The following is a 27,579-nucleotide window of genomic DNA, read 5'->3' as shown; positions in this document are numbered from 1 at the left end:
TAAAGCAGGTGAGTGTGATTTGTTCATTGTGAATTCTGAAAGCAGGTAGGGAGTTTTAGGAAAGATGAAGTCTGAAAATCCTCACACTTACTGTGATATGTAATTTTCAGAAGCCACTGTTCATTACTGATGTTTAAACCTGGAGTGTTTTTCAGTTTACTAGGTATTCGAATGACTTGAAAATTGAAAAAACTTTAAGAATAGGCTTAATGTCTACTATTCAATCAATTCTCAGAACTTTGCATGCCACTCTGGAGTGTTAGATATGATTCATGTACATAAAAAGTTCTTTGGGAGTGTATAATAACTGCATCTTCTACATCTTTTTATGATTCCTCTTTCAGTGAAATTGGCTCAATTGTCATGGAAGTTTTCTGAAAACAATAATACACAGAATAAAGTATCTTGCATAGCTCTTTTAGCATATTGATTAAATTGATCTGATAAGTGAATGTTTTAAAATTTTAGTATTTTTGCGGATGATTAGGCTACCTAAATGTTCACATTTATTTCTCAGGTGACCTTCACATACAGCAGCCTTCTTAGTTGCAAATGTGCTACAATTGGGTTAAGAAAAAGGGAAAAATGCCTTGAATCTTTATAGATTTGAAGAATTATTTCTCATTTATTTTTATATTGAACTGTTTTTGTTTGTTTTGTTTTGCTTTTTGGCTCAGATTCCACAGGGGAACACTATCCAGGGAGTGTTTAAAGATATTCCATACTGTGTTTTAAATATGAATACATAGTCCTTGTGTTTTTAGATTTGACTCCAGAAAGCATCAGCTGTTATAATGGAAAAGCATTTTAGAGTGAAAGGGATATTTAAACAAGTTTCCATATGCCCTACAAAGAATTTAAAATTGAGCCCCCCCCCTTTAATTCAGTAATTAACTAAATTTGCCCTGTAGTTTGGGGGAGTATAATAGTTTACACCTGTTTCAACTTTTGCTGTTTTTATTGGCTGTGGATTTTGCCATCCCATGTTTCTTGTGAAGCAAAAATATCAAATAAAATATGGCAAAGCATTGGAGAAATTATAATGAACATAAAAATGAATTGTTCAGCTTAAAATATGAAATGCTTTACCTGCACAATCTGTGAAGCCATATTTCAGTAGTACTGAAGTAATTTATTCTTGCAGTTCTGTGTCATGAAAATAAAGACAGTTGCTTTCATTGGCAAGAATAATCCAGGGTTTTTACAATCAAATGACTAAATTTTGGAACATCAGGCAGAAGTCATGTTATAAAGACAGTTAGAAAAAGCCTGCTAAATCATTTTGTGTGTGTTCATGGTACTGTGGAATGAAAAAGATGAGGGTGTATCGGTGTTTAAGAATGTGAAGACTCTGAAGAACTGTTACACCACAGAATATAGTCAGACTTCAAAGGTCAAGGAATGCCTTGACATCAGGATGGCTTGGCTCATTTCACAGGCAACATTTGCCCCGCCAACCATAGTGAAAAGACAGCCATTGAGTCTAGGTATTATCATATCTCATGTTTTTTTCTTTTTTTAAATCCAACTCTTTGATGATCTTCCTGAAAGTACCCTTTATTCTTCAGGCCTGGCAGGAGCTGCCCAGCTGTAATGTTGGATTAAGAGTAAAATGAGTAGCTTTTTAGTACATTGTCCTAAGAGAAATAGCTAAATTAAGTTTCTATTAAGTTTAGTTTGGTTGGAGTTGTGACCATGAAAAGATCTTTGGGATGTTGTCCCTAAAATTAAATTTTGATTTTGGCTCTATCTTACTAGTGGGTGGCTGTGAATATATGGGCCAAGATTGTAAGTTGAATGAGGTCAGGGCCTTGACAATTTTGATTGACCAGCACAGGACTTAGATATTCATGGAATGAAAGAGTGAACTTTCTATTCTTTCCTGCATCTAAAAAATGAACTTATTAAATACCTGAGTTTATATTGAGAAGTAAATATTCTGCAAACTTCCTCCCCACAATCTCTCACTTCTTCAGAGGAGTGTATATTTTAATACTGAGGAATTTGGACTATTTGAGAATTGAGTTCTCAGATTTGAGCAGATTTGAGGTGGCTGAGAGAATACTTTTGGTGTTATGTTGTTCTCCCTTAATTGGCCTCTATGGCCTTGACAGCTTTGCTTGCATAGATAGGGTCAGTAAAAGTCTGGCAGGAGACCCAGCAACCTGGGAATGAGATAAGGAATAGTTACTATAAAGCGCCCATGACATGGACTAACCATGGTTTGTACCTGAGACAATGATCTCCCTAAGTATCTGGTCAGAGTCTCTTACTAGGGTACTTGGTGGGCTTAAGGAATGGACACTACTCAGGATTTAGGGGGAAATTAGGCTCAGATTTGGAGTTTCTTATATGTAAATACTTAGAAAGAAAAAGGCCAAAGAATTTTGGTGTATTTTTGGTGCTAGTGACTATCCCTGCTTCCTCTTTCCCTTGACCTCCCAAGGTTACTAAAGGTGAAGGTTTTTTAAAATTTTATTTTATTTTATTTATTTTAAAGATTTTATTTATTTATTTGACAGAGAGAGACACAGTGAGAGAGGGAACACAAGCAGGGGGAGTAGGAGAGGGAGAAGCAGGCTTCCCGCTGAGCAGGGAGCCCGATGTGGGGCTCAGTCCCAGGACCCTGGGATCATGATCTGAGACAAAGGCAGACGCTTAACGACTGAGCCACCCAGGTGCCCCTTTCTTTTAAATTTTAGATGTTTTTCTGGAACATAGTTAATTATAATTTGGGTTTAAGGAAAATCCTCTCCCCCTTTTTTTATTCATCCAGGGATTGAAAGGCCATTCTGTGAAGTCTGTTTAGTTGGACTTGGAATGAAGGGGCATTTCAAGGTTGTGACATAATGAGTTTATGGTGAGCAAAATAAGTGTCCTAAAGGAAATGTCTATAATAAAATGTAATTGTATTATGAAATTTAAAATGATGAATTCTAAGTTGTGAAGGAGATCCCTGTGGGTGAAAGGCGTCTTGATAGTCCTGTCTTGCTTGATAGGCCTTTGAAAATATCTTTGATTCTAAAGTTTCTTTTAAAAGAAGAGTTTCCTCAATGTCAATGGAATTTTTTCAGATTGTTGTGCCACACTATGCAATTTTGATCGCCAAGCTGTTTTGTCATTGAGTAGGGCCCCTTCAAACAATTTTTTGCTTTAGAGATAAGGAGAAAGCTCAAGAGGTGGCTGAGTTGAAGTGCCCCCAAGGCACTTACTAGTTTTGTGTCATTAGGATTAGGCACTAAACCTTTTGTCTTGCCTAGGTAGCCCCTCTAGCTAGGATCACCCATATTTTCCAGTTTATTTAGAAAGTATAAGCTTTGTTTTTTTTTTTTTTTTGGTCAAATTTGCTTTTTGTGTTTTTTTTTTTTAATTTATTTTTATTTTTTAAGTAGTCTCCATGCCCAGTGTGAAACCCAGTGCGGGGCCTGAGCTCACGAGCCCAAGATCAAGGCCTGAGCTGAGATGAAGAGCCAGTTGTTTAACTGACTGAGCCACCCAGGCGCCCTTCCTTTTTCGTTTTTTTTTTTGTTTTGTTTTAATATTGACATATTTCCAAATTAGAGAGTGAAAATCATAATTTGTAGAGTTAACTTCCAGGAACCTATTTGTGGAAATGTGTGACTCAGATGCTCACATGTCTTTGCTCAGTTTCTTTGCTCAGTTCATGCTGTTGGAGGTATGGTATTTGTACAGAAAGTAAAGTTAAAATGGTATTGGCATTATGTATTAGGGTTTTTTTTTTTGCATGTTTTTTTGTTTTGTTTTGTTTTTTGCTGCTGTAACAAATTACAAGCATAATAGTTTACAACATAAATTTATTCATATAGTTCCAGCATTCAAAAGTCTGAAATGGGTTTCATTGGCATATATCAGGGTGTTGGCAGGGCCATGCTCCCTCCAGAGGCTCCAGGGGAGAATCCATTTCCTTGCCTTTCCCAGCTTCTAGAGGCTACCTGTGTTCCTTAGCTTGTTGGCCCCATTTGTCCGTCTTCAAAACCAGCAGTTCTACCCTGACCTCTCCTTTCTTTGTTATATGTCCTGCTCTCCCTCTGCTTCTGTTGTTACATCACCTTCTTGGCTTCTGACCTTCCTGCTTCCCTCTTACAAGGACCTTGTGATGACATTGGGCCCACCTGGGTAATTCAGGATCGTCTCCCTATCTCAAGAGCCTTAATTTAATCACATCTGCAAAATCCCTTTTGCCACATAAAGTAACATATTCATAGGTTCCAGGAATTAGCACATGAACATCTTTGAGTGGCTGTTGTTTAGCCTGCCATTAGAATAGAGTTTTAAATTTTTTATTTCTTTTTAGCTCTTGTTTTCCTTTTTTTTCTCTAAGATTTTATGAGAGAGAGAGAGCAAGAGAGAGCACAAACGGGGGGGGGAGGGAGAAGCAGGTTCCCCATTGAGCAGGGAGCCCAACTTGGGGTTCGATCCCAGGACCCTGAGATCATGACCTGAGCTGAAGGCAGACACTTAACCGACTGAGCCACCCAGGCGCCCCTAGCTCTTGTTTTCATACATTTCCTCAAACTGTCTTTGGAAATCACAGAAACATGTACTCTGTGTTCTGTTTTTTTGGATGAAAACATGTTGATAAAAATATACATTTTTACAAGATTATAGAAGGTGTCTAAATTTTAATACTTGATATTTCTTTGAGGGAATTTCTTTGAGTTTTGAGTCTTCTACTTAACAGAATGATCTGCCACATTTTTTGGGTCATTAATAATTTTTTTAAATTGAGGTGTAGTTGACATACAGGAGTCTTTAATAATTTTAATAAGTGTCCTGGACACACATACACACATGTATATGCATGTACGCACAGTGTTCCTTGACAGTATTGACCATTAGGTGTTTGGGGTACCATGGTCTTCCAGATTTCATTGTCCAGGAGTTCTTGCTCTGGCTCATTTCCTTGTCTTGACCAGGGGGTGGTTTCTCCAGTTAACCACTGGTCCACCGTGCACCTGAATTTGAAACCTGTTTGGTGTTTGTTTTCCTTTTATTTTTTTTTTTAAGAGAGAGAGAGCATGAATTGGGAGTGGGTGTCAGGGAGGAGGAGGGGAGAGGAGGAGGGAGAGAGAGGGTCTTAAGCAGGCTCTACACCTAGCGCAGAGCCCAGCAAGGGCTCGATGTCACGACTCTAATATCATGACTTGAGCCAAAATCAAGAGTCAGGTGCTTAACCGACTAAGCCACCCAGGCACCCCTGGTGTTTGCCTTCTGAAAGATGCAGTTTGAGGCTTTTGCAAGCAAGCTGCTATTGGCTTTTGTCCCCTCTCTCCTTTTATTCAAATTGCTTACTCCTCTCCACATATTAAAAAGAAGGTTCACAGAGTTGTAAGACTTTTGAATGTAGAGACCTGGGTTTCTCCTATATTTATAGGTTGCCATTTAGATATAAAAACGATTATTCAAATGTAATGACTTTTTAATCTCACATGAAATTTTATTGTTGTCTGTGACCTTCATTATTACTGTTTCATCCTCATGTTTTTTTTTTTTAAGATTTTATCTATTTTTTTGACAGAGAGAGACACACAGCGAGAGAGGAACACAAGCAGGGGGAGTGGGAGAGGGAAAAGCAGGCTTCCCACGGGGCAGGGAGCCTGATGCGGGGCTCGATCCCAGGACCCTGGGATCATGACCTGAGCCCAAGGCAGACGCTTAACGACTGAGCCCCCCGGGCGCCCCTCATCCTCATGTTGTTTTGTCTCTCTCTTATAAATGTGAATTAAGGACTGAATTAAAGTAGTATGATGGCAGCTGAAACCCAGGTAGATTATATAGTCATTGGAAAGCATAGAACAAACAGCTGAGTGTAGACCTTGTGAGATGAACCACCAGTTGAAAAGGCAACCTCATGCCTGGGATTGGTTGCAGATAGGAAGTGCTTAGAGCAGTATAGTAGATTATATTGGTAGTTGCATTTGTTCATGTCGTTCTTTAATTATGAAAGGATGAGATTACTTTCATCTGTGTGTGAGAAGAGAGACCTGAGTCTTTCAAAGAGTGTGAAATTATCTAAAGATGTATATTTGATTGAATTAGTTTTTTTTTTTTTTTTTTTTTTTGTGACTTTGCATTAGATGAGACCTGTTCAAGCAGGTGCTGAGCTTTGGGAGAGCAAGAATGGCATGCTTATTAGTTTTTTATTCTCAACTTGATACTTGAGAGATTTTTGAATACATAGGTTGAAAAAAAGAAACTATTTTAAATGTATACATTTTTATTTACAGCTGCTGCTGAAGGAAAAGGCAAAAGTGGGGAAGACTTTTTTCAGAAGGTAAGTTGCTTTGTCCTCCTGCCTTAGTGATAATTAAGGAGAAGTCACTGTGTCTCAGTGGTTACAGGCCCCTGAAAGCTCCCCTTCCATATGAAGGGGAATAGGTTTTGATGAGACAGCTGGAGATGCTCAGGGCAAAGAAAGGATGAGATGCTGTTTGGGAAGGAACCATTCTGACTTCTTGCTCCTCCTGAGCAACTCTAATGACATTTTTGCTTGGAGGCAGAGTCCACGAAGGCTGCCAGGTATGCTGTCCTGATTATCTTCTTTCACTGCTACCCCCTGTTGCTCCTTTCCCTGACCCTTCTTTACCTGACCTGGGATGTGGAGAGGAATCCTTCACAGCTTTCCTTATTTCCGGTAAGCATGACCATGGGTGGGGTAATACAATCAGTGAAAGACACACCTTTAGACCTGCTTGCCCTCTGTTGGTGACCATGCCCAGCGTGTCCCTGACTGTCCTCTGAGAGTTCTGAACTTCACTGAAGCCAGTCTGGCTAGTTACATATAGCAAAGGGAAATAGGAGTGGACCTGATTGAAAAATGAATATGAGGAACTATGATTAGCAATTGTTTATTTCTAGTCAGCTCTATTTTAAAATAAGTGTTTTGTGTAAGGGAAGATGCCTGTCTTTTCAAAGAAATTGATTCAAGTTCATGTTCTTTTTTCATTTATTTGGATTTATTATATTTGTGTCTTTGTTGTTGGGATCCAGAAAGCATGTGTGTAACAACAAATATACAGGGGTTCTGGAGTGAAATAAAGCAGCAACTATAGATGAGGTTAAATGATGCTGTAGAGGGTCATCAACCTTTGGAAATCACCTCTGTGTAAGCAGATGTGGCCTTTACAGCCTCTTTATTTTTTTGCTCTGTGTGATCTACATTTTTTCTTTTTTGTCAGCTTCATTGTTTTCTGCATTCTCTGCCAAGAATATGGAAGCAAATATTTTCAGCTGATACTTGTATTGCCATTTTTTCATTCTGAAAGTATTTATTTACCACCTGCTGTATTCCACACACTGGAGAGACTAAAATGAGCAAGGCATAGTCCTTGCCCTGAAGGAATTAGTCTGGTGCCTGACAGAAAAGTCATAGAAATAGCAGGAGAGTCTGGGGCCAGAGAGGGTTAAGCACTTGACTGGGGCTTTAGGAGATAAGAAAGGACTTCTTGAGTACTTAGGAGCAGTAGTTAACTGAGGAGGTAGGCTTGGGTGGGCTGGGAGGGCATTCTGAGCAAAGAAACAAAATGTAAGAAGGCTAAACAGGGTTGGAAGAATTCCTGTGACATTCACACTTCGGACATTTGGCTTGCACACATGATGTCTGCGGGGCTCTTAGTTCACGGTGAGATATAATATCTTGTGAAGTATCTTATTTGAGTGGGGGGGGCTTTCCTAAAGGGACTTAAATTTTAAAAATTTAAAAATGCTATGCTGGCCAAATAGAATGTGTCAGACCACAGTTTTCCACCCTTCTTTAGACTCATCTGTTGAAGTTTCTGTACTATACCTGAAACCCCTTACTTGACATTATCTGATGATGGTTAATACCCAACTTATCATTACCTGGGCATTTCAGAATCCCCTGCCTCTACCTAAGGCAGGCTTGCTATGAGGGAAGAAAAGAAGACAGCAGAAATCACAGATCTGCCTTGGGTTGGCCGTGAATGTACAGATAGTTGTGCTCTGTGGAAGGATTTTATTTCATTGTTCTTTAACTTGTGGATAGATGTAAAAAGCAGATTGTTCAGCTTTGTGTGACTGAGACATTTGAAAAACTGAATCAAAACATGGTGTATTTGGTCATAAAGGACCTTCATTCTTAGAAGATTTGCTAATATTTATCACCCTTTGTGGAGCCATATATACATTCCAGCAGTTTAAATAGAAACACATGTTTGAATCCAGTAACATGTGTGCGTCCAACAAACCATGAGTTGAAATCATAGATTCCATTCTTGGTCACAGGTTAATGAAGTCCCTGAATAACTAAATGGGAATAGTTTTCATCTCTTTATTTTTTTCTTTAATTCAGTAGAGTGTCTTCCTGATAAGTGTCCATACAAGATTTGGATAGTCACCCTGGAAAGAAACCTGTGACCTAATAAAAGGCAAACATTCCAAATTATAGTAATTTTCAGTGTTTTGACCAGACAGGAGTAGACATTATGGTTCATCTGTAGTAGAATGAAGTAATGGAGAAGTATTGAATTGTTCTCCAGGAACTTTCTTCTAGTTTCACACATATTCCAGTTTCACATAGTGACATTTTGGGAAGCATTTAAGAACAAGAAATAGGTCACATTGCTGGTCATTAGCATCTATGAGAAAATAGTTTTCTCAGAGTTAGGCAAATATGAAGGCTCTATATGGTTATTATTAGAATATGTTTTGGTTTTGACTGTAGGTGTGCATCACAAACCAAAATTAAAACTTCTCTTGAGTTGACTTTAAAATTTGATCACCCTTAGTATTTTCTAATATCTAAGTTTTGTACTGGCTTTCCCTAGAGAGGAGATTGGAGGAGGAGTGTGAGACTTTTATATGTTAGTTTTTTGTACCATTAAAATGTATGTTAAATCATGACAATATGCTTATACTAAATTTAATTATTCTCACAAAAATTTTTCAAATTAAAAGATAAAAAATCTTTAAGAAAAAATCTTTAAGAATTAGATTTGGTAGATTCACAGAAAGGGTTTAAATTGTAATTTAACAACTACTAAGGTCATCAAATACATTGTTTCAGATTTGGAGCTATAATAGTAGTTATTTAGTTTACACTTGAAGTTCTCCTATAGAGTCACATTTATTGTTTCAGAGATTTACCTGGTTTCTACATAGTGTTTTACTGCATGTGTTTGAAATGTTTTATTTCCTCTGGTACTCTATTAGAGCAAAAGGCTAACCTGTTATAACAGAGAAACCCAATGATTTAGTGGCTTAAAGAACTGTTATTTCTTTTACTTTCTTATAACATTGTAAGGAGAATATTCCCCATTGGTGGGTGGCTCTATCCTATGCTGTCAGTTAAAGACCTGGATTCCTTCTAAGAAGTAGCTCTGCTACTCCTTATGGAATGGACCTCATCCTTGTGGTTGATTTGGGTGCGTACCATGTCCAAATGTGAGCTGGTAAGAAACAGCAAGAGTATGGAGGAAGTATGCCCCAGTCTTAAGGCCTGGGCCTGGAGGCATATGTCACTTCTCATATTCGATTGGAGAAAACTTAGTTATGTAGCCTTACCTAACTGTAGTCATGGGGGTGGGGGGGTAGAGGAACATATGGAAGGAGGATTGATTTTTGCAAGCACTGTCTACCAAAAGGCAGATAGTTATGAAAAATGGGTGTGGTCAGAGTGTAATGCCTTCCTGTGGTATGCTTGGAAACCTTTTGTGTTAGTTTGTTAGGGCTGCTGTAACAGAGTATCACAAACTGGGTGGCAACAGAAATTGACTGTTTTCACAGTTCTGGAAGTAGGAGTCCAAGAGCAAGGTGTCAACACGGTTGGTTCCTTCTGCAGACTGTGAGGGAGAATCTGTTCCATTCCTCTCTCCAAGCTTTTGGTGGTTTGCTTACCATTTTTGGTGTTCCTTGGCTTGTAGAAGTGTCATCCCTATCACTGCCTTTGCCTTTATAGGCATCCTCCTTGTATGTGTGTCTCTCTATCCAAATTTTCTCTTTTTGTAAGGTCATATTGGATTAGGGCTCACCCCAGTGATCTCATCTTACTAATTACATCTGCAGTGACCCTATTTCCAAATAAGGTCACATTCTGAGGTATTGGGAATTAGGATTTCAACATAGGGATTTTTGTGGGACACAATTCAACCTATAAACACTTCTTAATGGAGGAAATCATTCGGTAGGAAAATTCAGTATAATTAGAAAATTTTCCTAAAACTGTAAATGTTATTTGTCACACATTAATGTATACATTTTAACTGCCTAGTCATTTATACTAAATTTGTTTTTTTCCTTATTACAAGTCATTTCTGAATTGTCTAGAACAAATATATAATTAACACAGAAGAAAGAGAAAAAATGTAATCTGTCATCCCATCTTTGAAAGAGAACTATTTGTATACCCTTAGCCTTTTTTTCTGTGTATATTAAAAATACATATAAAGTGCTTTTTAAATATTCTCTGATTGGCTTATAGCATTATAAATCAGACTGTTTGCATTGGATACATTCCAAATGTTTTTCTGTATGAATGCTTTGCAAGATCCCCAGTAATTGTACTTTTTATTCTTTGGCTCTAACTATACTTACAAAAAGGAGGGAATGGATACAACTTTATCAATTCTTTCTTGCTCGTTGTCCACCTCTCATGGCAACTTTAATTGAAACACATGGAAATGATCTGCCAGGGTTTTTACAGTTCTTTGGGCAGTTGTTCATGGCTTACTCACTGTCTGTCCTGTTTCCTTTTAATCAGTTCTTTTTTTTCTTGTGAAATGATTATGGCCAGATCAGAGGGGAAAATGTGTTACAGTATATTAGGTGGGGTTGAGTATAGCGATTATGCTACAAATGTGACTCATCAAAGCACAGTGCTTTACTTAGGCATCCTGAATCCCAACGGCTGAAGAAGACAAAATCAAGTCAGCATCATAATTGATGAAAGCTGTGTTTTCCATTGCATCAGGTTATATACATTATTTCTCCCCAAAGTACACATAACATTTTTTAATGTAGGGGTAGTTTATAGTCTTAAAATGTGTCAGTTTGGAAAACTGACCCATAAACTATGGCTTTTCATGAAAGCCAACCATAAGACTAACATAAATAAGATACTGTTTGGTGGCCTATGTGATGTATTTTTAGTACCCTCAAACTCATCCTTTTAAGGCAAACATTACTTTTATCATTTTAAGACTGGAAAGTAGCAAGTGTTGTTTTCTGGGGAAAATTGTGGAAGGAGTATTTGTTTCCCTCTGCACCACAAAATGAGTGTTTCAGATGATCTTGGAGGGGACTTCTTTAATCTTTTTACTGGGGCAGGGGCCAAGGCAGAAATTATAGAATTGCTTCTACTTTTCCCACTGGTCATTTTTTTGTATGTGTTGAATAGATATTCCTCTGGTAATAGAAATAAGCTTTGGTTTAATTATTTAAAAATGAGTTTAACTTATTATAGCCTATGATATACTTTCTCTAACACTGAGACTTTATGCTTAAACATTTTAAATTCTATTTAAATAAAATCAGGATATTTTAAAGTTTTAATCTTAGTGTTTGTTTTAAAAGGTAATGTATCCACATGATTCACAATTCAAACATTACGAAAAGGTGTATATACAGTGAAGAGTATTTGGTGTCACAGTTCTGAAGATGTGTGGAGAAGGCTATGCAGCATTACTGTATAGCACTATACAGTTGCATTGATTCTAATCTTATGCAAAGGTGATCAGCAATGGATGTCACCACTAATGGGCAGTTCAGTCTTGAAGCTAACATTCAGAGATGCTGAGTTCTTATTCCTGATTATAACACCATGGCCCTGAGAGTAAGTTTCAGTGAGAGAATTTGTTGTCATGGTTCTCTCCTATGACTGGCCATGTATAAAACTTAGAAAAATGGAACAACCCTTCCAAAATAGGTTGTCTAATCATCTTTTTGAAAGTTGTTAAGGTAAGAATCAATCATTTTTTGTTTTTTTTTTAAAGATTTTATTTATTTGAGAGAGAGAGTATGAGAGAGTGAGTGAACACACATGAGCAGGGGGGAGGGGCAGAGGGAGAGGGAGAAGCAGACTCCCCACTGAGCAGGGAGCCCTATTTAGGACTCCATCCCAGGACCCTGGGATCATGACCTGAGCCAAAGCAGATGCTTAACTGACTGAGCCACCCAGGTGTCCTGATCCTGTGTTTTTTAAAAGATTTATTTATTTATTAGAGAGAGAGAGAGAGAGATCATGAGAGCAAGAGATAGAGTGGGGGGGAAGGACAGAGGGAAAAGGAGAGAATCCTCAAGCTGACTCCCTGCTGAGTACAGAGCCAGATGTGGGGCTCCATCCCAGGACCCTGAGGTAATGATCTGAGCTGAAATCAAGAGTCGAACACTCAACTGACTGAGCCACCCAGGCGCCCCTTGATATCCTATTTTTAATGCCTTGTAATTTGCTCTCTATTATTTAGCAGATAAGGATGAGAAAAGATTAAGAAAAAGACCATCTAAGTAACTTGTTCATCATCCATTCATCTGGTTTTCTAAGTTCTGTCTTGGTGTTTTATCTGACATGAGAAGCCTGGGTGTTGGGTCCATGTTTATAGCAGCCTGTATAATCACCTGTAGAGTTCAGTTGTCATGTTCTATTTTAGCTTTATTTCTGGTAGCCATTTCACACAACTGCTTTATGAAAACCCATTTTGTCTTTTATTCCTCTCTCTGCAACCATGGAGTAGGGGATGTCATTAAGATTCCTGTAAAACATATCTTGATGGTAGTCAATATACCCTAATTACTACTATGATTTTGAATAATAATCTTAAATCAGTATCTGGTGAAGTTTAGTTTTTTCCGGTTAAAATATTCTTCTCTCTTCTTGAAACCAAACTCAAAGCATTGGTTCATGTGGAAAATCAAACTGAATTCATGAAAATAGGTTGTTTAAGAACTGTTACCAGGCAGGACTCTGGATTAGTGACATGCAGTATACCTGGCATAGAATGACAATTGAAAGGTCCAGTTAAATGATTTATCGGTCTTAGTTTAAAATGGCTTTTATATTATTTTATAAAATGCTCTCCCTGAGTGGATTAAAGTCCTTAATTCCTATAGTTGTCAACATTTTCTTAATTGAAAAATATTGAGATACAAACTTCTTTATTTATGGTTGATTTTAAGATTTCAGGACAATTTTCACATTACACAGATAAGAATTACACTAATAACTGATAAAATGCAAATATAAACATATTTGTGAAGATTAGAAGCAATTTTTCAAGACAGTGGCATTAACTATTTCTGAGGAAGGATTAAGTTTGATTAGTTCTAATCAGAGGAGCCTTGCAATTGCTTTGGTAGTCTGTGTATGTGTGTATATTTAATTATGTCCTTTGATTGTCATATGATTCAAATAATTTTTATATCTAAGAAAGATAAATTCAGTCTTGTATATACATAGAACATCATCAGAGAGGTGTCTGAAGATCATTGTAAAAGGACGTTCATGTGGTAATATGTATAATAATTAATCAAAAATAACCTGCGTGCTTAATGTAATGCTTGAAATATGCTATATCCAAACTTTATATTATTAGGTAGGCATTAAAAATCATACTTTTTTGGTAAATAATTAAGGAATTGAGAAAATGATTATCATATAAGTGCAAAAATCAGAACAGAAGGTATACAAACAGCTTGTCTCAAATTTTCATACATATATTTATGCCTTGAAAAATGATTGGGCAGGAGTTATGCCAAATGATAACAGCGACTGTCTTGGCTGTGGGATTATGGTTCATTTTTATTCTTTCTCTATACTTTCCTATATTTGGCATCTAATACTTTTAAAACCAAGATTAACAACCACTGCCATGTCATGGCGAAAAGCAGATCATCATGGCTAATAGTTTGAGGTTGTTCACGGATGCACAAATTGTTGTCAATTTATAGCATATACAAAATTTTGTTGAAAGAAGTCTGAGAGGTCATCTGGTTCTGCTTCCCGTCAAGTACTGAAGTTTGTATCTGTATCTTCTGTATCACAACAGTTGTAAACAGAGTAGATCTCAGGTATATACAAGGCAGGTCATGTTTTAGTCAGTGCTAATATTTTAGAAAGGCCCTCCCCATTTGCCCTTGTTTTGCCATTTGGAGGTCGAAAAATTTTTGAAGATGGTTTTTACAACATCTCTATGTCTTCTTTAGACTAAAGATACTTAGTTTCTGATTTATCATATGACTTAATTTTCAGACCTCTCACCATTCTGTTCACTTTCAAGGTCAGCGTCCCATCTTAAATGTGGCAACAATATCTGGGTATGATATTTTGTCTGTACAGTTATAGTGAGGCCATAATACCTGTGATATTGATGTGATTCAGAAGTAGCTAAGGATTGGGCGCCTGGGTGGCTCAGTTGGTTAAGCGACTGCCTTCGGCTCAGGTCATGATCCTGGAGTCCCGGGATCGAGTCCCGCATCGGGCTCCCTGCTTGGTGAGGAGCCTGCTTCTCCCTCTGACCCTCTCCCCTCTCATGTACTCTCTCTCTCTCATTCTCACTCTCTCAAATAAATAAGTCTTAAGAAAAAAAAAGAAGTAGCTAAGGATTACATAACCTTCAGGTACTGTGCGTTGGTACAGACATGAAGAATTGGCTTTTCTTGCCATTCTTCACCCAACTGAAGAAGGCTGGCCCCAATTCATCGCTAGGTACATAACATAAAATGAGGATAATTGCTTTCAGACTGGCAGGTCAAGGCCCACTTAGATACAGCTCACATGCTCTGTCTCTCAAGCTCATGACCTGACATTTGGCTTGGAGAAAATGTTGCCATTATGGTGGCCAGCGTATGAAAGTGTAGAAAGCATGTCCCTGAAAGAGTTCACCTGGCTCTGTGACTCACTAGTCAAAGCTGTGTGATGTCCTTTCTTTTATGGACTCCATAACGTTATCTAGGGTAAAAGACTCAGCTGAAGGATTACAGTCCATAAAATGATGGGGTCAGTGTAGTGCCATTTAGTGTGACTCAAGTGAATGCTATGACATTTAGTAAAGAGCTTAAGCCTTATTGACTGAAATGGGTTCACAGAAGAATTAGTACATTTTAAAGTTGGATGTGGTGATGGTGTTTTTACCTTCTAGACAGTGCTCTGAATAGTCTTGGATTGAGTTTTTTCAAGGTCAGACAGCTAGTTGGTGGCAGCTGACTTGAAGAGTCCTTTTCTGACTTTATTTTTTTACTATTGTTAATAAAACATAAGTGATTTTCTTTAAATGAGCAATTATCATGCCCCCTTGGGTGGGCTGTGCTTCTATAGTTGAGAGAAGTTCTATCTAAAGCTACAGGTTATGCTAATTAGGGCTCTGAAGTGGGGTTGTTACAGTGCACAAGATGGACAACTACAAGGCTGGAGGCAAATTAGTACAGTAAAATAAATGGTATGGATTTTGTAGTCCTTTATATCTTGTTTAAACAGGTTTCAAAATCACATTGAAGTTGGTCATTTTGAAGTTTTTACTTCCGGTATTTTATTCTATCTAGAAGACTTAAAATAATGGTTTGTTGTAATCTCATGAACTGGTCCTTTCTTGAATTTTGGGACTCTTTCTTTTTTTTTAAGAACAACTTTCTTCTTGATTTGTTTAATGTTTTGCATTTTTTTTAGACAAGGTAGATTATTTTGGAATTTATTCTCAACTCTTAACTTGCTTGTGTCTCTGAATAGTACTTTTAAATATATGTACTTCATTACATACCTGCCTTCCCACATACCTTGCTGTGAAGAAGGAGAGGAGCAAGCCATGTTCTGCACTACTTCACTCTATTTCCCAGGTCATCCAGCCACACCTGATGGGCCTAGATGTGGGTACCAGATCCAGTGATGAACTTTCTGTAGGCATTGGCCATGACCAGTGTGATGGGCTCTGAAAACTCACGGAATGAGATTCATCTCTAACAAATTGGGAAACCAAGACCCAGAGTGGTAGTGGGAATGGAATGGGAAAGGTCATGATGTAGGATGGGGTGAGGGAGAAGCCAGGGGGATGGAGTTGGCAATGAAAAATCTGGAATTATAAGGGAGAAGCAGCTGTAAGTAAGCAGAAGAAGCCCATCCACAGAAGGCAGGCAACATGGAACAGAAAACAGAGATGAGCAGATAATGCCAGAAGTGAGAGATGCCCCTACAGAGAGTTGGCACAGTTTGTGTTGCTTCTCAAAGTTAAATCTATAGGTGTCCTTGGAGTCTTCTCCCCTTTTCTTGATGTAGTTGAGAAGTTGTGAGGTGTTGTAATCAAGATGCAGACTAAAACACATAAAAGGCATCCGATTACTTGAATAATTATATAATTGCCCTCTCTTCAAAAGGCTTATGCATTATGTGTAGAGTAGTTTAACTCCTCAACAAATGGCTCAAATTAAATTTTATCTTTAAAGGAGCAGTGCTCTTTAGATGAGGCATAAGGACATTTTCTTAAAACCTGTCATTAAAATTATAGCAGCAGTACTGTTTAAAACATGAAAAAAACCCACTATACTAGTGTATGATGAATACTCTACACACACACACACACACACACACACACATACTGTATGTGAATAGTATTCTTATTCAGGGTGTGTTTCTTTTTGCTAGTCAGTTGCCAGCATTATTCAAGGAATAATAAGGTCATTGCTATTAATATCCTAGGTGGAAAAAGCTTGTGCTGTCCCTATTTTTCAAAAAGATTTTGTTGTGGGATTTCCTTCTTCTTTTTGGCCATTGACATTAATGTTGTTTCAGTCAATATTATACCTTTTGTGGGAAGTTTGTAGTCAGCCAACATGCCGAGGGATTGGTTCAGCATGAAACATTCTCGGTTTTTCTTAATTGTGGTTAAGGAGAACTCTTCGTTACTCTATGCCTCTTTATGTAACATGATCCTTGAATTAAATTATTAAATATTCTGAATGTTATTCTCTTTTTTTGTATGTTTAGCAGTTGTGGCTTGTCCCAAACTAGTTCTTTTGCAGTTTTTTATTTCTTTGGGCATAAATTCCTTCTTTAAAAGAGTTGGTTTTTGGCACTTCAAGTAGTGAAAAAATAGATTTCATTACCTTTCTTTTTTTCTTTCCTTTGATGAAATCAAAATGCTATGAGAAGTGTGTACATATGTGTTTCCTTCCTTAGCATTTACTACTTTTAGTACTGTGGTCACCCTCGATTATCAGTCAGTCATTCAAATTTTCTGCTTCTTTTTTTTTTTTTTAAGATTTTATTTATTTATTTGACAGAGAGAGACAGTGAGAGCAGGAACACAAGCAGGGGGAGTGGGAGAGGGAGAAGCAGGCTTCCCACTGAGCAGGGAGCCCGATGTGGGACTCGATCCCAGGACCCTGGGATCATGACCTGAGCCGAAGGCAGACGCTTAACAACTGAGCCACCCAGGCGCCCCAAATTTTCTGCTTCTTAATGGTTAAAGTGATGATAGGTGGGGAATGAAGGAATTTAGCCAGAGATGAAACCAACTACTGGCAAATATGTAGAAGTTTCTGTATTTCTTTCTTAGTTTTTTCTTGAGTTCACCATCAATTACTCTTTTAAGAGAATAAAACCACCCAGCTTCATTCCCATGTGCCTGTTTACTTTGGAGTTACCAGGAAACCTTAATCCCCTGTGAATGAGAAAATGTCTAACTTAGTTTGAAGTTCTTTTCTTAAATAGAACTTCTTGTTAATTTTTCCATGGGATCTTCAAAGACAATGGTTGTAAGTCAATAGGGGGTGCTGTTTGAGAAGCTCTGTGGCATAGGTTTCCCTCTGGTTTGCAGGTTTGGAGAGCCTGTTTTTCTTCAGCCAGTACCTTGAGAGGGAGGTATTAACAAAATCGAGGAGATAGTATATATTTCAGTACTTAATTGGAACATGGATATGTGTTTCTTCTCATTTGAGTACCACTCCACTTTAGTATCCCTCTCATAAATTAAAAATATGATGAGCTACCTCATAATCTGTGAATCTAAAACTCTCCCGTTGTCTTTTAGGGTCCATGGGACTGCTAAAGAAGAAATAATTTCTACGTTCAAAGAGTTTTCAAGCAAAGGGGGAAAATGCTTATACAAGGGGCTAGAGTGAATGATTATGTATTGGCTTTACAATAGGATGCCACTCATTTGATACTTACCTCGCTGGGACTGTCCAGCTACAGGAGTGCAGAGTGAAAAGGTGGCTCTCTGGCCCCTGTCTTCAAGAAGGTCACACTCTAGGAGAGAAAGTGTTTGAGTAGACATATGAGGGGTATATGAACTGAGTATGATTACTGTGTTGGGTAAGATTAGATAAGACTTTGCGGGAGAGTTTCTGGCAGAGAGCAGGGATTAGATTAGGTTAAGATGTCTTCCAGACCTGTGATTTCATGACTTCAATGTCTTAATGGAGGCAAAATGGAAAGCCTTCCTGGCAGAAAGAACCAACTAAGTGCCTTTGCAAAGGTAGGACAAGGGAGAGGGGAGACTGTTTCTCTGTCACATGGTTCAGAAAACAAATGAGTTGAAAGTGATATATATCATTATATCATTTCATCTAAGTTAATTATGCACACATCCAAGTGAAAAGTTGGGAGGATGAGTAGAAGGATTTGAAATCCAGATTAAATTTAGGGGATCCTGTTGTCTGTATTCATTGTCTCCTGAAAGATGGTGAAATTTAAAAAGATAACCACACATTTTGCAATATGATTTGTTTTGCAGCTTTTGACTTCTTTCTAAGTGCTGGGTTTAGGGACGTGATATTACTTTCTTCTTCCCACTACTTTTCTGAATGATAAATGCATTCTCCCATGCTTTGAAACACGAGTTTTCAACTACTGTAGTGCCTTCCTTGCATTTTGGGTGATAAGTTTTCCAAGTTTGGAATGATGGCTATAAAATAAATAGCATCGTTTAAGTAAGTACTGAACCTTCTATGGTATACGTTTTTCAAAAAATGTATTTTTCAGAAAGGCAGTTCAAAGTTTTGGCTTTGCAGTTTTCTTCTGGCTGTGTTTTATGAAAATCAGACTGAAACTTCTGAGACCAGTAGTTCAAATTTGGCAAATAATAGAAAATTTGGTTCTATTTGTATAAAATTAAAGACACCCTTAAAGAAATCTTTGGCTATCAGTTTAGCATACTGTAGTATTAGCGTGAAACCACAAGTATAATGATGAACAAGTACAGAGAAGAGAAAGCCAAGAATATTTGAGAGCTAGTATTGTATGCAGAATAAATATAGCCAATTCTCAATTTTTCAGGGACAGATTTTCTAGCTGAATTCGCTGGAGTTCATGTTCCTATTCTCATTTCCCAAACTCTACCATTAACCATTTTAGTGTTGGTAAACTCTTAATCTACAGCGGTGTTCTTAATTGTCTTTGGTGTGTTTGTCCAAGGACCTTTTAAAAACTATTGATGCCCAAACTTAGAGATTCTGATTTAACTGTTCTGGAAGTAAAGTTAGGGCATTAGTAATTTTTTTTTTTTTTAAGTGGCCCATGACTTCAGTATGTAGCCAAGGTTGGGAACCACTGATGGGGAGAATGAGCAAGTGCTAACAGAAATTGTAAGTTCATGTTGGTCTCTAATGCTGATAAAAGAGAATGAATTTTATGTATTTTTATGTTTGTGTCAGTTACTAATGGATTTCATTTTCTATTGAGTTTCATTCTCTAATGACTAAATGTTCATGGTATTAGTTCTAAGGAGGTATACTGTGAAACGCTAGTTCTGCATTATGTCAATAAATATCATATTTTTAAAAGTTCCATGATTAGGTGAGTTTGAGGAATGCTGTCATATACACTTAAAAAATATTCTTTCTTTCAAAACTGCCTACAGACTGTAATGTCCTAGTTATTTTTATTTTGTGAATTTGTTAGGGAAATATGTAATATGCAGCACTTCACAATATCATTTGATGAAAAAAAATTTTTTGGTGAAAATCTAGTGTACAGAATTCAACAATCAACGAATCATTTGGAAATTCCTTTAAAACACACACACAAACACACACACACACACCAAGATTTGTGTTAGGGCTGGATGTGATGATACAAAGGAGGCTTTTTAAAAAATATTTTTCCTCAGTGTGCCTCATGTTAGGGATGAGAGTGTAAATCATTTCAGAGTATATGATTCTTTTCTAAAACACAACCACTATCATTTTATATCTGTGCTCTGAATTCCTTTAACGTTTCTCCATTGCCTCCAAGATAAAGCTAAATTTCCACCTTTGGCTTTGAACATTAATTACATTCGGTTCCTTCTTGCTTATTTAACTTTGTCTCCCATTGCTCCTCACACCATTCCTGTTGGCATCAACCAGTGGCATCCCCAAGCCATGATCATTCTTGACTCTAATGACTGCAGATAAAAATATCTACCCACCTAGAAAGTCATTTTCTTATTTCGATTTCTGACCTTTCCAGTTATATAGCTAAAAGCCCCATCGTTTTGTGGCATGTTCTGGACTGTTCCATCCCACATTGACAGTTTTTATTTGTTTATGTGTTGCATTTACACATCTGTATCACTTTGGATTTTATTAAAAAGTTAACTTGCTTACCTTGTTCTGTTCTTTTGAGTTAATATACTAATAGTCCAACTAGTTTCTGAACTCTTGAGAGGCTCAGGTATTTTGGGGCCTAACACATTGCTCTGTGTGCATGGTTGGGACTAAGTAACTTCTTAGCATCATGGTATTGTAGGACTGAAAAGGACCATAGAGATTTCCTAAGTTAGCATACAAATGAGGGAAGACCAAGAGAATTTAAGCAATTTGTCCAGGTCCTATAACTATCTAATTGTTGAAGCGGGGGAGGAAACTCAATTCACCATTTTTCTTTTCCTTTCTTTTCCTTTCTTTTCTTTCTTTCTCTCTCTCTCTCTTTTTAATTACACTGACAATTCAAATCTTTTAAAAATCTCCGTGCTCTTTTAGGAAAAATAAAAATCTCCTGTCTTTGTTGTTAGTGGGAAAACATAGTAAGTTAAATATGGTTACCTAACAGATCAAAGCAATAAGAGAGCTGTCTTATTCCCCACCCTGCCAACACACACACAAAAAGATGCTTTAGAGGTTCTTAGGGGGTACTTGTCTGATATGGGAAGCTTGGTCTTTAAAACTTGGATCTTCCAGAGGTGATTATAATGTGTATTTCTTTATACTGTCTCCTCTTTATCCCTTCTTCTTTCCCCTGATTCAAAGCCATGCCCTCATTTTGAAGCAATCCACAAATGAAACAAGTAAGAGATGTCAATATTAGAAAGAACACTAAACCAGGAACCATGAGATCTGTTGAATCCCAGTCCATTAACCAACTGTGAAATCTTGGGCAAGTCATTCGTCATTTGAGACTCCATTCTCCTATTTGTAAAATGGGGATAATTCCTCATAGATTTGGTGTTAAAATCAGTTGAAATAGAACAGTTTCAAGTCAGCTGAAATTAAAAAGCTTTGATCAAAGGTGGGAGATTATTTGGTTCTTCAGAGAGACCCTTCTATGTCAGTGCTTAAGGGAAGGCTGCGGGGCCTTATAGTTTTAGGATAGGACTCCATGTTTTTAGTTGTTTGGAAAAAAACACACACACTTCTATAATATAAAAACTCTTCCTAGTTTAGAATTGAATGACTTATATTTATTTGGAGATACTACTTTCTCTGGATTCTTGTGTTGAGAAAAGATTCCATTTGTTGCTTTATTATTGAAACATGTTTATGTTTTTTGCATTTTATAGTAAAAATGTTTTCTTCTTAGTGGAGTTTTTTTTTCTTTAATTTTTTTCTTGAGGTGGTGTTGATGGTGTTATGTTCTCATGCAATAGGATAGTTCATTACTATTAGAAATACTGTTACTCCTTTGTTATGAAATGGAAAATTGTCAGGGAATGATAGGCCATGGCTGGATGAGGTTTGCTATCAATGAAGAATTATCAGGGCATGCTGAATTTTCATTTTGGATGCAAAAATATTTTAGTTTTACTTGGCAGAAGAGGATAAAAAGAAAATCCAAGCAACTTCTTGATTCAGGAGCTGCCAGTTCTCTCTGTGGCTCAAGGAACGTTTCATGTCTCAGCCACAAGAATCTGTCATTTTGGTTCTGATGTACATTGCCTTCCCTCTGCTCTCGAGTTCTGCTTTCAGCTTGTGGCTTCAGAGCCCTTTGCTCGGAGGCAATAAGAGTCCTTTGAAGACTGCTTATGAACTCCTCCTTCTACGGCCTGTTGACCTACTAGGATGGGTAGTGGGAGCCATGCATCATTATTGGTGTGAAAGCTTTTAGTGAATATGGAATGCAGGGCACTGTTAGGTCTGTGCAGTGACATGATAAGACAGCAGATTCTGGTAGTTGCTGTGAGTGGTGGTACTTTTTGGGGATCAATATAGGTGTGGATGTTGTAACTGACTGTTAGTACAGGCACAATGGGCTGGGTGGGGGTCAGGTAACGTTAGTGCTGTGGTGCTGGGGAAGCCCCTTAAATAGTACCTGTAAGGTGAAGAAGGCCTGGGAACTTGGGGAGGTATGAGACAAGACAGGAAGATAAAGGGGTGGATGTGAGGAAATGGGAATGAAGAATTTTTTTTTAATTTTTATTTTTTTAATTAAATTTTTTCTAATTGAAATATAGTTGATACAATGTTACATTAGTCTCAGGCGTACAACAACAACTCTGTATGTTCCACTCTGCTCACCACAAGTGTAGCCACCATCTGTCACCATTCAGTGTTTTTACAACACCATGGACTGTATTCCCTATGTTGTGCCTTTTTCATTCCTTATAGGAATGGGGAATCTTGGTAGGATCTAGTGGATGAAGAAGAAGAACACGAAAGAATTAAGGATGACTTCAAGGTTTCTAATATGAAAGGGACGGACATAGTAACATATAGCAGGAGAGCTGTTCTGAAGAGAAATGTTGACTTGAAGTCAAGATGGATATGTAGGTGGAGTGCTCAGGAGAGAGTTCAGGGCTGAAAATAGTGACTTATTAGGAATACCTTGCATTCTAGAAATAGGTGGTGCATGTAAAATTGCCTATAAATTAGGAGTTTTTAAATTCATCTCTGTAACATTACCAAAAATTGCAGTTGTGTTTTATGGTAAGTGATTATGGCAGGTATTTTAAAAGACCATTTGAAAAAATGGCTAGAAAATACCCAATAGAGAATGTGGGTCTGAACTTGGAATGAGTCAGGCCACAGTTAAAGAAGAACACTTAATTTATTGGGCTCTTGCCTTCTTTGCTCTCCTCCTTTCTCTGGCTTGTCTTCCCCAACTCTCCTGCCCTCTTGTTGGTCTCTGAGCTTCCCAGATGTAGAACAGTGTCTCACTGGCACATAAGCATCAATATGTGGCCACCCAGAGTTCATAGACTTGAACGTTCCTTCCTCCTGAGAGCTGTGTGTGTCACATCCGCCTCCCCCATGGTTTTGTGGCATGCTGGTGATGAGAAAGGAGGCCCAAAACTAATGTACCAGGTTACCGACAGCTAGTGGTTGTGAAAAGAACATTGGATGAGGAGGAAGAAGAGGGAGATAATCCCGGTGCCAGATAGCTCTTCTAGGTCTCTGGTTCCTGATTCATTAAGGGAGGGCCAGAACTATCCAGTCTCTAAAGCTCTGATACTCTGTTTTTTAGTGCATGGAAGTAAGATCCATATCCATATTGTAAGTGTTCCCAATAAATCAAAGCAGGGTCCAAGTAGCAGCTCACAGAGCATATTTGTTCTTCATGTGAAGTTTATGTAACACTCTTAAGTTTGCCAGATTTTCCTAAACTTCCCATTAAGATAGGGAGTAGGAAGGCCTTCAACTGTTAGAGTGTTTTGATGAGCAGGCCCACTGTTGAACTTAATCCAGGTTGATCTTCCTGGGAACCATGAGGGTAATGAGAAATGGGGTCAGGTACAAGAAGGAATTCAAGATTTGCCCTTAGCCTCACAACTAGATCTTGTTAACTAAATTTTAGACAGAAATTGTAATTTCTCATTAAGCATAAGAAAACATGATTTTGTATTTCCTTTTCTGGTGGAGGCAATACATAGTAAGTTAAGCAATATAAATATCTCAGAAAGGGTTGGGTGAATAAAAGAATCCACAGTGTAGTTTTCATTCTAGGCTCACATCATATGGCTTACCTTTGTTCAGTGACAACATTCCTTGCAGGTTTTGTTTACTATTTGGGTACTGAAAGGTCTTGGTTTTATAGAAAGAATCATTATTTAGAGTGTTTGTACTAAAATGTTTACCTGTAACAGGACTATAATGAAATGTAATAACTTGTCTTTATTCATATTGAAGAAAGAAAGCTGTATCGTGGCTTCTTTATATGTAAAATTTTAAGGTGTTTTAACTCACTAGATTCTAAAGAAATTACAGACTGCCCTTCTCTCCTTTCTCTGAGTTCTTGAATCCCAGAGACCAAAATGCAGCTTAAGTGTGCTGAATCTTCATATGGTTGTTGTAGACGTGGAATAAAGTTACTCAATACATATTTGTTGGTCAAGTGAATGAAATGATGAATTTTCTCATTAAAAAGTTTTTTTTTTGAGCCCTTTAGTGTGTGCCAGGCACTGTGTTGGGCCTTAGGAATACAATGGTGAGCAATCAGACATAAGTTCTGCCATTATAGAACAAATGGAAATTTTACTGAAGGATATACAAAATACAAGAAAATAAGCAAATAGAATAATGATTGATTATGATACATCTGTGAGAAGAACAGGTACAGAAGTGAGGAAAGGCTTATAAATGATGAACACATCAAATAGAAAAGAACTCACTTTTTTAAAACTAGTTTCAGGAGACAGCTAAATTTTAATAATTTGCTTTGAATAGACAAGAAGCTTTCTTAAGTATTTACTTCAACTTTCAAAAACAATTCTTTACCCTCCCACTTAGACCAATACATTTAAGGAATCCTACCCATTCAGGATATAATTATATTTTCTTTCATTTGTGAAAGATGTGAAAAATGCAATAATACATTCCTTAGAGCTAAGTCTCAGCAGGAATAATGAAGCATCTCATTTGATATATTATTCCATTACCTGTGATGTCAAGACAGTTGGTAAATAATTTCTTTTTACAGAGTAACCAAAATGGGGGGAAGGGAGGGAGAGGAAGAAAGATTTAACCCAGTCTAAACAGTCTGAGCCCCAGAAAATGATTTAGGGAAGCTTTGTCATGTGATGGCTGCTATTCATTATCGGGGTTTTGTTTGCCTTTTAAATCACGGCAGTGCTTGGACTGCGGTTTTGCTGTCCTGCCCTTTCTTCATGTTGGAATTTTTCTAGGGCTTTTTGCGAATTCAGAGACAGATGTTTGTCTTCCTGATGTTAGGGGATGATTTGGCGCCATCTAGGTTGATTTTTTGCTATCTCCGAAGGAACACTATTTCTGAAATAGTTTAAGCAAGGACAGCTGCTGAAAGGACATGTTGGTGGTGCCTTCATGCCCTGGCTAGTCAAATACTGATCAGTCTTACAGAGACTAAGCAATTGTAATTTTAGGTTCTGATAATGCAGTGAAGGTTATCACTTGTATTTTAGGAAACCAATAGCTTTTACACTTTCAATGAAGAATTAATTGGCCACATGGTTAATAATGTAGTTATAGAGAGAACCTCATATAAGGGAGGGGTGTGTGTGTGTGGTAAAATACACATAATGTAACATTTACCATTTTAATCATGTTTAAGTATACAATTCAGTGGCATTAAGTACATGCACATTTTTGTGCTACTTTAAGAGATTCTTGCTGTGAAATAACATCCTACCTGAATTGATATTTTGACATTAAGATGGCCATATATTTATAAAGAATATAGGGACAAAAATATAAAATTGAATCACAGATATAAATTATTTTGCTGGAAAGATAAAATTTTGAAATTATAATAGCATTGTTGCAAATTTACAGTAAAACTGGAATAGCCAGGGTTCTTAGAAGCCAGCATAGTACACTTAAATGAACAGTAACTGGCTACTCTAAAGCTGGCATTTAGAATTATTAAGGAGTTGGTAGGTGCTTGAGTGCCTAGAAAGAAGTACAAGGAGGTCTCTGCATTTTGTGAGGGGTGGGGTAGGCATAGACACGAACGGCAGCTGCTCCCTGTGGCTTCTTAGTCCCACGTTGTGAAAGATGCTGGTGGGCAGGAGCAGAGTGCTGTCACGTGGAGCACTTAGCCTGTCTTCCCTGAAATGTTTAAATTACATCCGTGTGTTTTGTGTTCTGGGATGAAGCATAGTGACTCTGGTAGGGCAGAGGAGGGGGTCAGAGAGAGGAGTTCTAGGCTGGCTGTATTCCTGGAACTTTGTGGAACTTTTTCTGTAATGGGTTCCTGATGACTTGAGAACAGCTCAGAGCCTTGCCTTCATGTCTGGCCTGTACAGTCACCATTTCAGTTCCACTTGTCTTGTTGTCCTCTGTGCAGTGAGTAGTCTTGCAGGAAGATGTGGTTGAGTGTACAACCCAACATTTAATTGGACAAATCAGCAAAAACACCCCTGCTTGTAAAAATATGGACCATTCATTGTATTATTTTTTTAGAGATTTATTTATTTATTTTAGAGAGCGAGCGTGGGGGTGGGCAGGGGCAGAAGGAGAGAGAGAGAGAGAGAGAGAAGCAGACTACTAGCTGAGCACAAAGCTCGATGTGGAGCTTGATTCCAGGACCCTGAGATCAAGATCTGAGCCAAAACCAAGAGTCAGACACTCAACCAGCTGCACCACCCAGGTGCCCCTCATTTGTATCAGTCATCTACCTTAATGCCTCCCAAGAATTATTTACTAATGGGGCTTGTGAACCAGGTCTCTTCTCTTGGGCACCACTCAACGAAATTGTGTGTTTCCTGGCTTTCTCACCTAATCATTATTTAAAGGGAAGCTAAGTTGGCTTTCTCAGCTTAAAGCCGGGAAGTTGAAATCCCTGTGATTGATCAGTCTTCTGAAGGCTTTCTGATGGTGCCACTCTCAGATCGGGGCGGGAGTATTCGAGGGAGGGATAACGTTATCCCTAAAGGGACAACTACATGCATCCTAAGAGCATTTGGCTACATTCAGTGATTTGAAGCATCCTCCTTTGATTGCAGAGCTCTTTGCTGGCTTCTTCCTTTGCATCCAGTTTTGTCAAGCTTCCCAGATATTTCCTGAAGCACTTTGCTCCCTTGTCATGTATCACCATGTATCTGTCAGAGAAACCTTTTCATTACTGCCAAACCTGAGTTTGGCTGGACGAGGTTGAATTCTTATATTTTAACGTGAATTCTGAATGGCAGAGTGGCTAAACTTTAAGATACATCATGTTACCCCTTGTTTCAAAAACAGATATGAAGTGGCTTAATAATCTACGTGAGTAGCACAGACTACAAAATAAATGCAAGAGGAAATTGCTGTGAAGGGAAAATAGAAGTTGTAAAATAGTTTGACGTGAGGAACAATAAGGTTGTATACAATACATCAGAATGTCAGCTTCCCCCAGGGCCAAAGCTGAAAAGGAAACCTCACCAGTTATAAGAATCACAAAGTCCATAAGGTTAAAACCCAGTCAGTAGCTCAGGAAGATCACAGGCTTACTTGCTACAGGAACCTTGGAAG

The 27,579-nt window shown here is 37.9% G+C and overlaps 1 protein-coding gene across 1 annotated transcript in view; it reads left to right on the top strand.

Moving 5' to 3' along the window:
* Positions 1–27,579, top strand: part of BICC1 (BicC family RNA binding protein 1) — a 304,648-nt gene that overhangs the window by 118,806 nt on the left and 158,263 nt on the right. Inside the window, exon 2 of the mRNA XM_028123991.2 lies at positions 6,249–6,295. Coding sequence (XP_027979792.2) covers positions 6,249–6,295 — 47 coding nt within the window. The remainder of the gene's footprint in view (positions 1–6,248; positions 6,296–27,579) is intronic.

The sequence above is a fragment of the Eumetopias jubatus genome, unplaced genomic scaffold (genome assembly GCF_037043125.1).
Source record: "Eumetopias jubatus isolate StellerSeaLion01/CBP00866 unplaced genomic scaffold, mEumJub1_p1.0 scaffold_17, whole genome shotgun sequence".
Classification (NCBI taxonomy): domain Eukaryota; kingdom Metazoa; phylum Chordata; class Mammalia; order Carnivora; family Otariidae; genus Eumetopias; species Eumetopias jubatus.
Note: the sequence above shows the minus strand (reverse complement) of the source record. Positions and strands in the feature narration are given on the sequence as shown.